The following is a 16,895-nucleotide window of genomic DNA, read 5'->3' on the forward strand; positions in this document are numbered from 1 at the left end:
GGAATTTGATAAATATTAAAAATTATTATTTATTTAGATTTATATGTTAATTAAGACTTTTGGTATAATAGCAATTGGAGTCTAGAATATAAACTCCTTTTTCTCGCTCTTAGTACAATGTTATGTCTTGTTGTATTGCTGCTACTGCATTGTAAAAATCATATAGAATGGAAGGTTTATATAGTGATTGGTAGGACAGAAAATGAAGTGGTTCAAAAGATTTGAAACTGGTTTATTTTCTTGTGATTCTTTAAGTTATGTTTGGTTTCTAAAAAAGTACTAAGGAAAGAAAAAAAATGTTAAAAAAAAAAATGGTTTTCTCATGTTTAGTTTCATAATGAAAAAATACAAAAGAAAATAAAATATAATTAAAATTTGTTAAAATTTTATATATTTTTAAATTATTTAATCTTTATATAATAGACGAAAATAAGTAAAATAACTTTGAAGAAATATATTAAGGTTATGTTTGGTTCTCGGAAAGTACCAAGGAAAGAAAAAAAAATGTAACAGAAAATGGTTTTCTCATGTTTGGTTTCAATATAATTTTTTAAAAAAAATTAAATATAATTAAAATTAGTTAAAAATTTATATATTTTAAAATTATTTAATTTTTATATAATGAATGAAATGAAGTGAAATGAGTTTGATGAAACATATAAAAATAATTTATTAATTTAAAATTTTTTTTTTTCATTTTTTCTTTCCTTCTACTTTTCCTCTTTATTTATTTCTCTCACATTTTCTCTCAAATTTTATGAAAACCAAACAAAGCCTAAAGTAATTTATTAAATTTAAATCTATTTTAATTTTCTTCATATTTTTCTTTCTTTCTACTTTTCCTCTTTAATTTTTTTCCTTCACATTTTTTTCTCATATTTTCCAGGAACCAAACATAGCCTAGAAAATTGGTGAGGGAAATCGACTATAAAAAAGTTTGCACAACGACTCCATAATAATGTACACATGCCACCATTTTTTTTTCCCTTCAACTTCCTATATTAAGACTTTCACGGTTCATAATTTTTGGTTTCTTACACTTTCTTTAGCAAGTAAATAGAAATGTGAATGATCGAATGTTTTGTTAGTTTTTAAAATAAGAAGAAATATAATACTTAATTTTATACATGTTTTCCGGCATGTTTGGTATGTGAGATATGATAGGATAGAGTATCTATATTCTATAATATCAAATTCCATTAAATGAAAAATGCATATTTTAAAATATAATTTTCAATGAGATATGATATATTTTTTATATTAAATTCAATCGATATGATATTGTAAGATGACATATCCAATGCATTTCCTAAAATAAATTATTTCCATATATTTTTTAAGATTATTAAATCCAATGGATATAATATTATAAGGTAACATATATAATGAGATAGGTAATGTAACATTATGCTTATATTTAATTTGTAAAATTAATAAAAAATAAAATGGAATATATATTATTTTATAATATATTTTGTAAATGTTTTTTTAGTTCTTCTATTTTAACCATAAATTTAACTTTATAATAAAAAAATTATTTTACTAAATAAGTGATAAAATAAAATAAAAAATAATAAAAGAAAATTAAATTTATGATACATAAAATAATATATCTCACTACTTATCCTAGAAGGAATATAAAAAAGCTATAGATAATATATTTCACTACTTATTCTACCATGTGTTACATCCATCCAACCAAACCATGACCTTACGGATATAAAAAAATTTAACGTTTAATAGCATCCACATTAATGAAAACAAACAATTTACTAATATAAACTAAACAATCAAACACTCAAATGATATTTCGCTCTATTTAGACTAATGAAAAATAAACAATTTAAATATTTAATAACATTCCACTTTATTAAGCTTTAAGCTTAGAATCTTAAAAAAAAAAAAAAAAAAATACTTTAAAAATATTTTTTAGAGTTGTTTCAAAGGAATGGGATTATTTGTTTTTTTTTTCTCATTTATGTCATAAAGCAAATTATTTTAAAACTTAAAATCAAAATATAAAAATTTATTTTTTATATTAAGATAAAATTGTCTTATAAAAAGTAACAAGTTAAAAAACAAATAATTTTTAAAATGACTTAAGTCTTAACACTATTAAGTATTATTTAGATGTAAGGTTTATTTAATTTTATTTTTTTTTCAAAAAAGCACCACCTTTCAAATAAGATTTAAGCAGGTTTAACCTATTCAAAATTGCTTGAAATTTAAGAGGTTATTTGTTTTTTAAAGTTAAATCTTAAAGCTAGTTGCTTTAAAATTTAAGATAAAAGTAAATAAAATAAAATGAAAACTTTTGTTATTAAGACAAAATTTTCTTTTAAAAATGATAAACTAAAAAAATAATTTGAAAAATGACTTCCATCTTAAAGCAACTCTTTTTATTAGGATTGTATCTCTATCCTAATTAAAATTAACAATCAACTTGATTTTGAGTAAGATTATATCAATGTTAACCAACATTATTTTCTAATAAAAGTATTTGCGAAAACATAAACACATTTATGCTTCAATAAATGGAATACATTTTTTTAGTAATATAACCATATTTTAATTTTGAAAAAAAACATATTAGTCTAATCATCAATATTCATAATTGATAATATCATACATTAAAAATTATTAATGGTGAATAACTGATATATATATGGATTATTAAAGCAACTATGACCATACAACCTATGGAACTTGGTGTAAACTTTTTTGTGGACCTGTATTTTCTTTGCTTATTAAAAAATAAATTATTAAAGCAATAATGAGCATAGAAATTAATTAAAACAATAACTATCACTCAAATGAAGTATTAGGCTCTATTGATAATTGTTTTTAAAAACAATTTTTAGTCTCCAGAATAAAAATTAAAAATTAAAAATTAAAAAATAAAAAAACAAGAAAACAAGTTTGATAATAGAAAACAAAAACATTGTATTTTCAATTCTTTAATTGTTTTCACTTTTTTTAAAGGATTATTTTTAAAAAAGTCATACAAATACGAAGAATGATTAAAAATAAAACACTGTATATAAAAATTATTTTTAAAATATAAGAAACAAGTTAAAAATATTTTAGATTTTTAAATAGGCTTTTGTTTTATAAAAAATCAAACAACAATTTTCAAAAATTATTTTTAAAAATTGTTTTCAAAAAAACACTTTTCAAATAGAACCCTATCCTACCAACTATATATATACACACACACAATGCTAATGATATTTAAAAGAAAAACAGTCACATGAAAAAGGTAATAATATTAGAGACTACAGAAGAACTTACTATCAGAAAAACATTGTCAATAATACATGGGATGAGAATGATTTCATACAGCTACTGAGATTGTCCTCAAAGTTGTTCTTAAAAAACAAAAATACTATAAATGGTTGGATCCAACCTTTCAAGGAAACCAAAGCCCTGTTCTTTTTTTCTTTTTTTGATAAAGAGATTTTCATTTTTTTCCTTCTAAAAGGAACATTCTATATATAGAATCTAAAGGTATCAAACTGTGCCTCCAAGTAGTTTGACTGTAAAGTACAATTCAATCCAATGTGTTGATTGTTCTTTTGGTTTGCTAATTGATCAGGCAATCAATCTTTCCTCATGTGGTTTCCATATTATCATTTTTTCATCTTTTTCCACATCATTTTTATCCTTTTCCATAAATAAAAAAAATATTTAGATAAATTATTTCATTAGCAATTTGTTGAAGACTTGAAAATAAATTAAATAAGAGAAATATTCACAAATTTTTTACTTAATTATTCATGATGACATTAATAATGAGAGTAACGTATAACCAAATAAGACTAAGATAGGAAAAAATGAGACAAAAGAATTTGTCTCTAAAAGGTATGAAAAAATGAGAATCAAATATGAATTAAGGAGATATAGGTATAAACTTAATAAGAAAAATGTTAATTATGCTTAAATCTATGAATTTAAGAAAATCTAAAATTTTGGCCATAATTATTCATGATCACATCAAATTTATATATAGGAATGGTTGAAAATAATGAGAGCAATGCATAACCAAATGGTACTAAGATGGGAAATAATGAGACCAAAGAATTTGTCTTTAAAAGGTATGAAAAAATGAGATTCAAATACCAATTAACTAGATATAGGTATAAACTTAATAGAAGAAATATTAAATACGCTTAAGGTTATGTTTGGTTTCAAGAAAATATTAAGAAAATAAAAAAAATAAAGGAAAATGATTTTCTCATATTTGATTGTCTTATGAAAAATATAAAAGAAGGTCAAGTATAATTAAAATTAATTAGAAACTTACGTATTTTTAAATTATTTAATCTTTATATCAATTAATTAAATTAAACAAAATGAGTTTGAAGTAATAAATAAAAATAATTTATCAAATTTTAATCTATTTTTTATTTTTCTTTACATTTTCCCACAAATTTTCGTGGAACCAAACATAGCATAAATGTATGAATTTAGGAAAATCTAAAATTTTGGCCATAATTTTTCATAATTACATCAAATATATATAGGAATGGTTGAAAATAATGAGAGCAATGTGTAACCAAATGATATTAAGAAAATAATGAAACCAAAGAATTTGTCTCTAAAAGGTACGGAAAATGAGAGTCAAATATGAATTAATGAGATACAAGTATAAATTTAATAAGAGAAATACTAATAATGCTTAAATATGTGAATTTAAGAAATTCTAAAATTTTGACCATAATTATTCTCACATCAAATATATATATATATATATATATATATGAATGGTTGTAAATAATGAAATCAATGTGTAACCAAATGGGACTAAGAAAAATAATGAAACCAAAAAATTTGTCTCTAAACAGTACCAAGAAATGAGAATCAAATATGAATTAATCAAATATAGGTAAATTTAGTTAGAGAAATATTAACAATGCTTAAAGATATGAATTTAAAAAAATCTAAAATTTTAACCATAATTATTCATGATTACATTAAATATATATAGGAAGGGTTCAAAATAATGAGAGCAATGTATAAGCAAACGGGACTAAGAAAATAATGAAACCAAAAAATTTGTCTCTAAAAGGTATGAAAAAATGAGAGTAAAATATGAATTAATGAAATATAGGGATAAATTTAACAAGAGAAATATTAATAATGCTTAAATATATGAATTTAAGAAAATCTAAAATTTTTATAATAATTATTCATAATCACATCAAATATATATAGTGATGGGTGAAAATAATGAGATCAATGTATAACTAATAGAGACTAAGATAGAAAATAATAAAACTAAAAAAATTCTCTAAAATGTATGAAAAAATGAGAGTTAAATATGAATTAACATATATATAAATTTAATTAGAAAAATATTGACAATCTTAAGTATATGAATTTAAGAAAATCTAAAATTTTGGCCATAATTATTCATGATCACATCAAAAATATATAGGAACAATTGAAAATAATGAAAGGTATAATCAAATGAGACTAAGATAGAAAATAATGAAACCAAAGAATTTGTCTTTAAAAGTTACAAAAGAAATTAAAAAAAAAAAATCAGAGTCAAATGTGAATTAATGAGATGTTGGTATAAATTTAATAAGAGAAATATTAATAATGCTTAAGCATATGAATTTAAGAAAATCTAAAATTTTGGTCATAATTATTCATTATCACATCAAAATAGGACGCTTGAAAATAATGAGAGCAAGGTATAATAATACGAGACTATGATTATCAAACTACTTCAAAATCAAAATCCTTAATAGAATCAAATCATCAAGATGATGTTAATTAGTCTTTTTCAAAACATTGAAGAAAATCTAAGCCAAAGTTCCAATGACCAAGAAATATGCATAAAAGATAGTTGCCCGCCAAAGACCTTAAATGTAATCACTAAGGAATAAGAATTAATTTTAGAATTATTTATTAAGGTTCAAGATTCTTCAATAAAAACATAATTATGTGAAATTTGTAAGAAATCGATTTCTAAACTAGAAATGAAAAAAAAAAACTATAAAACCTTATAACTTCTATGAAATCTTGACAAGATTTAACTATAATTCCCTAAAAAAGTGATTATTAAAGATCTTCAAAAGGAAATAAGATGATGTTAGAAGTTAGAGAATTAAGACAATACACCAACATATGTTTAACAAACCTTCAAGAACAAATTAATTAGATAGTAAGTAATAAGAATTAATATATCCTAAAATCCTTATAAGTTAATGAAGATTTATCACACTTATATCTCAATGTTATAAATAGGGTCATCTTTAAAAAATGCAGTGTTTCCCTAACAATTGTGATTAACAATGAGTTCATCGCTAAGATTAATTGTTGTCTTAATAGATTCAAGAGTAGCTTCTTTATGGCATGCTAATAGGTCAAACTTAAGATTAGCTACAAATTGTCTAAGGCTCATGTCAATAATCAAGGGATGCACACAACATTTAATTTGGTATAAGATTTAAGAGAAGAAATATTCTTGGAATACCCTATTTAGTTGTCTACCCTATCACTAGAGTAGATGGTCAAGGTATAAGACTAAACTCTTAAATCAAGAGACTCCTTTTGAATTTGCATATCCTCTAAAAAGAAACCTAAATAAATTAAGATCTTTGATTATTTCTATAAAAAAAATACATTTTTTTTAGTTCAAGAAGTTAGATCTAAGAGAATTGAAGAACAATTGGAAGTTAAAAAGACTCAAGATGCTATCCAATAATTCAAAGAAAAGTTGGTTAGAGAAGCCCATCCTAAATTCCCTAATGTATTTTGGCATAGGGATGAACATGTTATAGAACTACCTTACAACCTAGAATTTAGGGAAAATAATATTCCCACTAAGGCAAGACCAATTCAAATTATTCAAAAACCATTGAGATATTATGAAAAGGAAATTTAAGAACTCTTTGATAAAAAATTAATAAAGAATCTAAATCTCCTTGAAGTTGTGTATGCGCAAATTTCATGAAGTCTTGCAAAACAACCAAAAACTATAGGAAAAATATATGTGATCAAAACTTTATATTAAAATTAATTGATTGTGCGGTATAGACTCAAATATAATATTCTTTACAAAAGAATATTTTCCATTTGATTCATTCACTTTGATTACAATCCCAAAGATGATGACAAGAGTCTTTTCTTGATTTTAGAAAATCAATCCAAGGCCTAGAGTGGTTTTTTCTTGAATGAACTTATTAAATGGTGAAAAACACGTATATGCTTTTATTGTATAAAAGTATAAAACACTTTCACATTTAATTTTAAAATAATTATATAATGTAATTAAAAATAATAATACAAATTAATTAATATAATAATTTCAAAATAATAAAATACTAAAGACATGCAAATAAAATTAAATATTATAATTTTATTTTCATTTTATATATATCCTTATATTTAAATATTATAAATGGTCTATTTAATCGAATTTAAAATATTAATATATTTATATTTCTCTTCATCATTTAATTTGATATGTCAAATATAAAAATGAAATATTATTAAAAATTTTAATTATATATAATTTTAATTTCTTATAATTATTCAAAATTTTATATAATATATAAATTATTATTTATGATGTCACCAAGTCGACCAAGGTCCGACCAGTGAACCATGAATTGGTAACTTTTTCGGTTCAATCATCAATCCAATTCTGAAAACATTGATCATATGACTTGAGAGTACAAATATTCATGGCCCCACAATTGATTTTTTTTATTATTATTTTAACCATGAAATGTGGGCCCCCATGTTGTTCTTAAATCTTAAATATCAAATAAAATGATGAAATATTTTTAAAATTTTAATTATTTATATATATTTTTTCACTTATTATAATAAATTTTAATTTTCAACCGCAATTCAACAACTGGTTCAACCATTGAATTATGAATCAATAACTATTTCGATTCAACAACCAATCCAATTTTGAAAGCATTGGTAAATATAGGCATAAAACTATTGGAAATAACTCCCGACTTTCCAAGGAAGGCCTAAACTTCCCTTCTTGCTTCCTGAATTCTAAATTTAATAGCATTGTAAACGCTGCAGATTAAAAACACAGGTCTAGTTTTTTATAGTTTCTAAATTTTCATCCTATTATCATGTCTTTATGTCTTTGGTACTTAGAGCAGAGATTGAAAGTGGAGGCCCATACTGTTAAGTTGGTAACCAAGGATGAAAGAATAGCTCAAGGTTCTATTACTGTCTGGAATTTCAAATTACATAAAATTGGGACGACAAAGAAATTAAAGAATTTAATATCCTAACATCCTACGTACACAAAGAACAAAACCTTTTTTTCATCTTACAATCAAATGTTGAACTGAAAGGTTACATACATAAAATAACCAACCATCCTTGAAGAACTTGTGCTCGGAATGACTTCTTATCGCCTTTGGAAGTTAAATGCCTTAATGGCGTAGGCAAAGATGAATAAGAACAGCACCACAAACCCAACAACCACAGCTGCAACCACTCCCAGGAAATCATGTTTGAATCCAAAATAATCATCCAAGAATTGTTCCACCGTTTGATTTTTGTCAAGTAGTGTGTCCTGTATATCTCCAAACTGTGATGTAACCAATCCATACAAAGTCCATGCAACTGGACATATCCAATAGTACCATCTCCACCACACCGGAATTCTCTGTATTCATCAAGGAAGAAATGCAACAATATGAGTCATTTCTATATCCATGTGGCAAGGAAAGTTGCAATTTAAAGAATCACAGGTTGAGAGCACTTACGTTTCGTGGGACTATGAAACCTGAAAAGAGGTTCCATAATCCATAAAATGCCGCAGCAACGATGGAAGCAATATGTTGATTTGGCGTGGCAGCCACAGCCATCATGCCATAGAAGGTGAAGTACAACAAAGTGAAGAACATGAAGAACAGATACCAGAAGAATTTAGCGGCAGTCCATTCAAATCCAATCATTGCATAAACTATAACACCATACACAACAGCTTGTGCAAAGACATATGGGATCTCAACTAGAGCCTGCAACAAGAGAAGAAATTTGATTATTAAAATGCAAAACATATTATACATATACAAAGTCTATAGTGTAAGAAAACTAGTTACCTGTCCAAAGGCATATGGCAGGGCTGAATACATTCCTGCAGCTCTTTCTCTGTAAAAGACTGTTCGTTCAACTACAACAACTGGCTGGACCGATTGGGCGTTCTGAACCCCAAGGAAGAGAACAGCAGCATACATAGAACCCATTGCGTTTAACAGATCTTGTTGCCTTGTCCTGCAATTTACCACGTCAAGTATAAATTAAAGTTGATATAGAGAAACATACTGAGTTCTCAAATTTTTTAACCGACATCAAATTACCTTTCGGTGCCCAGATCCCAGAACATTGTCCCAAACATCAAGGCTATGAAAGTTGTGAAGAGAAATCTCACTGCCGTGTATGGTGGGTTGCGCCAGTATGACCAACGTTGTTTCCATAAGCATGCCAAAAATTGGGTGAAGAAGGGTTGGGAGTATTGAGTAGCGAAATAGAGGTCTTTTGTACCAGGGGCAGGTTGGCTCAGTTCTTTAATTAAATCTTTGTTTCTCCTGAAACATATGCCACTTGTTAGAACAGGTTTCAACTACAAATTTAAGCTTTTCATGAGAAACATTAGGATGGATGTATATGACTTTTCAATCTTATAATGCAATTAGATAACATATGGTTGAATCACCTGTATAGGTCTGAATTCTTGTATATTTCAGTGAAATCGACCCCCAAAGTTCCTTCTTGTGCTCCGGTGGTAACTTCCAGCATCCAGGTTGCAGGGTTATAACCATCTTTGATTTTACTGACTCCTTCAATTCCCTTTATGAAAGCAAGTGATATGTATTAGTAAGTGCTTAATATGAATTAACTCAAACTGAAGTATTTACTTCTTATAGCTTTTACTTTATCATGGCTGCTTACCTCAAAATAATTTATTAGATGGGAAGAATGTCTACCCAGTGGTCCCACATATATCTCTTGCCCTCCACGCTTCATCAGGAGCAACTGCAAATCCATTTTAAATATTTCAGTACTTGTATGCGAAGAGCATAGAAGAGAAACTATAAATTCTTTCTATCCCTTAACATTTCCTACCTCATCAAAGGCTTCAAATATGTCAATACTTGGCTGATGGATGGTGCACACAACTGTCCTTCCTGTGTCCACAGTGTTTCTGACTGTTCTCATAACAATTGCAGCAGCTCTTGCATCTAGCCCTGAAGTTGGCTCATCCATGAATATTATTGAGGGATTTGCCACAAGCTCAACTGCAATAGTCAGCCTCTTGCGCTGCTCGGTTGAGAGACCATTTACACCTGGCAACCCAACCAGTGCATCCCTCAATGGGGTCAGTTCCACAAGCTCCATGACTTCCTCAATGAACATCTGTAACCATTAGCAATGATTATGAATTGTTTAAAAAACGTTGCAAACCATAGTAGAGATGGTAAAAAATTTGACACTGCTTGTGACTCCTGTTAGCAGGTTGTGAAGAGGTTTCCCTAGTCTTACTAAATGGATCGGTTAATAGATGCAAATGCTCAAAAACACTCATTAGCTTGCATGAACTTCACCCAATTGGATTAAAAGTCAATGAAACTTGAACCAGCACTTTTTCCCAGGTGAAGGTCAATCCAAACTTGAACCTGACCTTACCTCAACCAAGTATGAAAAGTCAATTCTAGGGCTTTGCTTGTTTAGAGCACTAAATTGAACAAGAAAAATATGGAAACAATTAAGAAGACTCCTACCTTTCTGGTTTCAGAATTCACATCAGAAGGCAACCGCAGCCAAGCTGAGTAGAGCAAGGACTCATGGACAGTAACATGAGGAGAGTGGATGTCATTCTGCTCACAGTATCCAGAAATTCGAGCAAAAGTCTCTTGCTTCTTTGGGTAGCCAGAAATAGTGATGTTACCCTCAATATATCCACCGGTTTTCCGACCAGCCAGTACATCCATGAGAGTGGTTTTACCAGCACCACTAACACCCATCAGAGCTGTAAGAACACCAGGCCTGAAAGCACCACTCACCCCTTTCAGAAGCTCCAGTCTGTCTTCAAGGGCACCCTGACTTTTCATTTCCTGCAAGTTCATTTCAAACAACTCAGTTCTCATTTCTGGTTTATAGTACATTATGAAAAAACTTCAGTGCTGCTAAAACATATGTCATCATTTGAATAAATATGACTTTACCTCTGGCATGTCAACTGAGTATCTAATATCATCAAAAGTGATTGAATGTGGTTGGAATGGAAGAACCATTCCTTTCTTCTTATTATGATTAGCCTCAGCAATGGCTTCTACCATTTGCTCTCCCCGCTCTGCATGTCAAGTTTAAATTCAGTGAGCCATATAAAACATGTAGTTAAATGACAAGAATTGAGTCATACAAAGGCATGCATGCATGCACCATGTATGAGTTTCATCACCTGTGGTTGCAGTTTTGGCATTGTCAGACTCTTCTGTTATAACAGCTTGAGGCTTCTCAAATACTGAGCAATTTGCACAATGTTAGTACACTAAGCTCATATTTTTAGGAGTTTCAATGCAGAGAAGGTACAGATACCCACGATTTAGGTAATTAAGGCAGAGAGTGTAAAAGATGTTGAAAACAAATATGAATCCAAGCAGTGCCCCAGCTCCTATCCAGTACCAGTGTGCGTCTGTGAAGAACCCACGAGACTTCAATACTGTGACTCCAAGGGATTCTGTTGAATCGGTGACATTCTGAAAAATGGAAATAAGTACAATCATCAGTTACTGACACACATAAATAAACACAAATATTCACATGGAACATTCGAGAACTTACTTTGCTCCAACTCTTCCCAAGGAATTCATTTACCACTATTGCATTCTGTGCATACATCAGAGGGGAAGACCAGTAACCCCAAATCCACCATTTCTTGACATTATCTGCAGCATTGACCAAATAAAAAAGGAAACAAAAATTCATTATCAGGGGTTATGCACAAGAAGGTTCTACATTTCCTAAAAAAATATTTCCTCATCATACCATATGACAGGATAAAACCACCCAATGCCAAGAGCATAAGTAAAGCAAATGCCCCAAATGTGTTTGCAACAATCATGTTTCTACCGGCTGCTGCTATAAATCGAAATAATCCAGATGCCATCTGATTAACAAGCAAGAGGAGAAGATACTGTCTAAACAACCTGCAATAAGGAGATTTGTTTATTCAGCATTGATCATTTTGGAACAGAGAAAACATGTAAAAGAAATCTGGATAAGTTTCTGCAACTTCATAACTTTTTAACTTTACCTTTCCACATTTGGATCAAATCCAATGACATAGTAAGTGATGAACACCCAAACACCAACTTCAACAAATGTGATGGGGATCCTGAGCACCCATGTGGGAAGAGCATATGCCCATGCAGGATAGAAGAGAAGGTCTCTTTGCTTGTAAAAGACAGGAAGTTTTGCAATTGCCATGGCAAGTTCTGCCATTCCATTAAACATGATCATGACAACAGTGAAGAACAAAGCACCCGTGTAAATGTTTCCATCATCTGTTGAATTTTTGTGCATCTCAGTTCTTAGGAAGAGTGTCATTGCAATCACTGCCATTACTGCAAGCTAAAAATAGAAATAAAAATAATAAATTACAATCACATATACAAAATTAAAAGCCATAGTTATAAGTAGCAATAATAATAATAATACTCACTTGGGTGAGTTTGAAAATATAAACAAATGAGTTCCTCTTCATCAGCAAGTACTCTCTTGACATGTTGGCATCCAACAGTTCCTTCTTTCTAACACCATACTTTTTGGTCGTCAAAGCAGCTGGGTGGCTTTTGGCCCTATCAAATGGCGATGCAAGCTCATCTGCTACTTTCCGTCCAATGTGAAATGACTGGAATGCCTCAGCAAATTCTTTGACTGTGACAAAACTGTAAGGCACATCTTTACGTGCCCAATACTGGGCCTGATCTTTTCTAGATGTTACCTGCAATGAATTTTAAAGTTCATGTTATAGCTCTGTTTTTTTCTAAAAATAAAAAAAGGGAAAAAGATAGAAGATACCAAAAGCTACAAAGCTAAATTTGCACTCACTTCTTGCAGGAAGTCTGCCACACCCTTCCTTGCAGGACATTTGAAGCCCATGGATTCAAAAAATTCAACCACATCTTCACGAGGACCCTGATAAACAATCTGACTATCAGATAGGAGAATGATGTCATCAAAAAGATTGTAAGTCTCAGGTGCTGGCTGGAGGAGAGAGATGACAGCAGTCCCATTGAGAATATGGATGGTTTGCTTGAGAGAATTGATGATTTGATAAGTTGTTGAGCTGTCCAAGCCAGTAGAGATCTCATCCATGAACAGTGCCTTTGATGGTCCGACCAGCATCTCACCTATTATTCATACATTTCACATAATTGAATTAAATTAAATTAATGAACAAAAAATCTAATTTGATTTGTTCTTTCATTTAGTTAGAAACCAAATTATCCCACCTGTTGTGACACGCTTCCTTTGTCCTCCAGAGATACCCCTTATCATCTCATCTCCTACCATGGTATCTGCACAGATGTCTAGTCCCAGAATCTGTAGATTTAAAAGTAAAGAAAAACAAACAAATCATGAATTAGAATTGGGTTTTCTCAGAAATCTATATGCCATCATTGAACGTTTTATGGTTCTAATACCTTCAATGTATAATCAGTGACAACATTTTCCTTCTGACCTTCTGTTGCTGCTGCCTGAAATATTGGAATCCAATGATGAAAATGTCAACCACCATGGAAGCAACTTCAGTACATTAAGAAATTTCATAGATAAAAGATTTTGACATAGCATAAAATTCACAAATTAGATTGACTCAAGCCATTCATTTGAGTACAAAAAGAAAGAAACAAACTCCAGAACAGACAGAACACCGACAATACAAAGCCATTTTGCCCATCTATGTCAGAATTCAAAATTTAATTTCTGGAAAAGAGCAGTATTCATGTTCACTAAAAGCAAATAGCTCAATTTCTGCAGAGCTGATTAAAATTTCACTAAAAGTAGATTCTGTCTCACCTTCATGAAGACATCAAGATCAGGATCAGGCTTAATATTTGCTGCTTTCTCTCTTCTTGACAGCTCTGCTAACATGTCTGCACATGGCAAAAATAAGAGTCAATCTTCTAGGCTACGGAAATGTCATAAAATTGCATTCACAACCTGCAAAAAGCAGAGAAAATAAAAGCAAAGGCAATGGTTTAGACTAACCATATCGATCTCCAACACCCTGGCATCTTGCAGAGAATGCCAAGGTTTCCCTTACAGTCATTTCTCCTATATGGGTATCATGTTGGCTGATATAGGCTGCAGTTCTCTGGGGTACAAACTCATTCATGCCATGGCCGTTGTATGTCACCCTTCCCATAACCTAAAGAAGGAATTTCAGTTTTGAAATTGGATATGAGATTAAAGAAATAAAAAATTAAACATTCCATAAAGAATGGAGGAGTAATAATCATTTTCTCTCAACCTTTAGATTGGGATCAAGCTTGCCAGCCAATGCCAATAAGAGGGTGGTCTTTCCAGAACTTGGAGGACCTAAAAGCAAAGTCAATCTGCAGAAGAAAAATATGCACAAAAATCTTGAGTATGGATCTTCGGGACATTCTAACTTTGAAGAACGAAAAAATCATTTGAGTTATCGATCCATTTTTTACTAGAAACAAATTCATTCTCACCTGCGTGGTTTGATGGTTCCACTAACATCATTGAGAATAGTGAATTTCCTCTTTTTACTTGGAAGAATGCGCACAGCGTTCAGGATACCCTTTGGAAAAGAAGGGAAAATTAGATCTAAAAACAAACTTACTTAAAAGAATACTGAGTACATAAGTAATGATCAGCATTTGCATGTAGTTACCTCAAGTTTACTAAAAATGAAATTATGGAATGAAGGCAAAGCTCTGCTTCCTACAAAAGCTTCTGCATCGATGGTAAGATGCTCAAATCTAACTTCAATTTCGGGAACATCTATTCCAACTCTGAAAAAAATGGAAGAATCATAAAAACCCATTATCAAAAATTCAAAGGAAGATGTTGCTTGGCTGTGGAGAAAATGTGGGAAACACTCATGAGGCATATTTCAGGTCAAGTTTTCATTTTTTTTCCTCTTTATGTTCTTCTGTTTTCAATGTTCAAAAACAAATGGCAAGGAATGCAAGAAAGGAGAAGAAATCTCACCTATCGATACGATTCTTGAGCTTCAACAAGAACTTCTCATTGTCCTCTTCAGCGACTTTTACCAACCGCTCCACTAAATTCTTCTTCTCCTGAAACCCAAGGTTATGGATATCAATTTCACTGGCCTCGCCCTCGGATCCCATCAGCAAACCTCTCCTCAACCGATTGTAGGTGGGAAGTTTCTCGAGTGCGGCCCATTTCAAAGCTTCCTCATCATCCTCATCCCTCGAAGATCGGGAGAAAATATCCGCACCGGAGCTCCTCCATATCGAAGAACCGTTCCTCCTTAAACTACCACTGGCTCTATAAATGTCAGCAGTGGCCATTGCAACCTGAAACGAAGAACCCTCCTGCAAGACCAACCAAAACCCACAAAAACCCAGAAATCTTTCCTCAAAAGTCTGAGAAAGAAGCTCAGAGTTTTGAACCCTGGAGCCCAAAGAAGCTAAAAATCAGATACGCGTCCCCTTCCTCCCTTTTCTCTGCATACCTTTGAACTGCTAATACTTGATGCCTTCAGAATGGAGGGTTTATATAGGTGATGGGTTGAACAGACCCTCAAGTTTTCTAACTTCTTGGTTTCCTATGACTTTTCCTTAAAAAAAATTAGCGGGGAAATTGAATATATAAGCTGCTGGGTAACGATTCCAACGACTTTGACCCGTCAAATTCTTAAATAAAACACTTCTAGAGTTTCCCAATGGGAACGCGATCTGTTTAAAGCTTCCCACCGGCCAAATGAACAAACTTTTTCCTTCCAACTGTTGGGTCCAGGAAGGTTCCTAGTGGACCCAAATCCTCCAAAACTATATATATATATTTGGCATTTTTTTTAACGGATTAAATACATTTTTCCCGGCTTTTGCACATATGTCTTCTGACGACTTTACGGAAAATCCTTGGAGAATTGTCCTTCTAGACGTTCTAAAACGGTAATGTTTTGGTCAAACGGAAAGTCAACCATGGAAAATAAAGGTTTAACAGATAGATAACAATGATGTTTTTTTTTGTGCGCATACCCTCTGACCTCACGAACACGCACGTTTCTAGATTTCCTTGACCTTGTGAACACGCACGTTTCTAGATTTCCTTTACCTTATGAATACGCACGTTTCAATCTATAGTAATGAGTACGAGTATAGATTACTTTAAGTGGAAAAATTTTCTAAATGCTCAAGAGTTTGATAATAATTTTATATTTCACATTATATAAATCAAACTTCCCTTTTAAAACACTCATCTTCTTATCTCTTTCAAAAAAAAAAAATTGAGTTGATATCAACAATCAAAAATAAATTTAAAAATTTTTAAATTAAAAATATAATTAAAATTTAAAATATATAAAAAAAAATATTCACCCCAACTACATTTTCAACGCTTTCTTATTATATATATTTATAAATCCCAAAGATTATCTCAATTTTATTTTTATATTTTGACCTCAATTTTGTTAATAAATTTTAAATCTTAATAACATGTGTTTTTTTGGCCCACTCACCCTTTAATTTTAATTTTTATTATTTTATATTTTTTTATTTTATTATTATTATTACTTACTACTACTACTATTATTATTATTATTATTATTATTATTATTATTATTATTATGTTTTATTTTATTTTTTTATTTTTTTCTTTCTTTTCTCTCTCCTCTC

At 30.1% G+C, this 16,895-nt stretch overlaps 1 protein-coding gene across 1 annotated transcript; it reads right to left on the bottom strand.

Moving 5' to 3' along the window:
• Positions 1-8,182: 8,182 nt before the first annotated feature.
• On the bottom strand, positions 8,183-15,835 carry LOC100258373 (pleiotropic drug resistance protein 1). Its single transcript, XM_010656419.3, has 24 exons — positions 15,241-15,835; positions 14,921-15,041; positions 14,739-14,827; positions 14,531-14,615; positions 14,269-14,428; positions 14,077-14,153; positions 13,701-13,754; positions 13,509-13,599; positions 13,105-13,406; positions 12,716-12,997; positions 12,308-12,624; positions 12,040-12,200; positions 11,836-11,939; positions 11,594-11,750; positions 11,453-11,515; positions 11,217-11,344; positions 10,773-11,105; positions 10,117-10,407; positions 9,943-10,026; positions 9,707-9,840; positions 9,351-9,578; positions 9,093-9,264; positions 8,754-9,008; positions 8,183-8,653 (listed from the first exon to the last, which is right to left on the bottom strand). The coding sequence occupies exons 1-24, from the start codon at positions 15,564-15,566 to the stop codon at positions 8,393-8,395; spliced, it is 4,275 nt and encodes a 1,424-aa protein (XP_010654721.1). The 5' UTR covers positions 15,567-15,835; the 3' UTR covers positions 8,183-8,392.
• Positions 15,836-16,895: the final 1,060 nt, after the last annotated feature.

This window comes from Vitis vinifera, chromosome 9 (assembly GCF_030704535.1).
Source record: "Vitis vinifera cultivar Pinot Noir 40024 chromosome 9, ASM3070453v1".
In the NCBI taxonomy this organism is placed as follows: domain Eukaryota; kingdom Viridiplantae; phylum Streptophyta; class Magnoliopsida; order Vitales; family Vitaceae; genus Vitis; species Vitis vinifera.

Bases quoted from the DNA above. Each gene is read 5' to 3' on its own strand.
- LOC100258373 (XM_010656419.3), bottom strand. From the start codon at position 15,566: ATGGCCACTGCTGACATTTATAGAGCCAGTGGTAGTTTAAGGAGGAAC. The intron at 12,625-12,715 runs GTGAGTATTATT...TTCTATTTTTAG, and splicing joins ATATTTTCAAACTCACCCAA to CTTGCAGTAATGGCAGTGAT. The intron at 11,751-11,835 runs GTAAGTTCTCGA...TCCATTTTTCAG, and splicing joins TTGGGAAGAGTTGGAGCAAA to AATGTCACCGATTCAACAGA.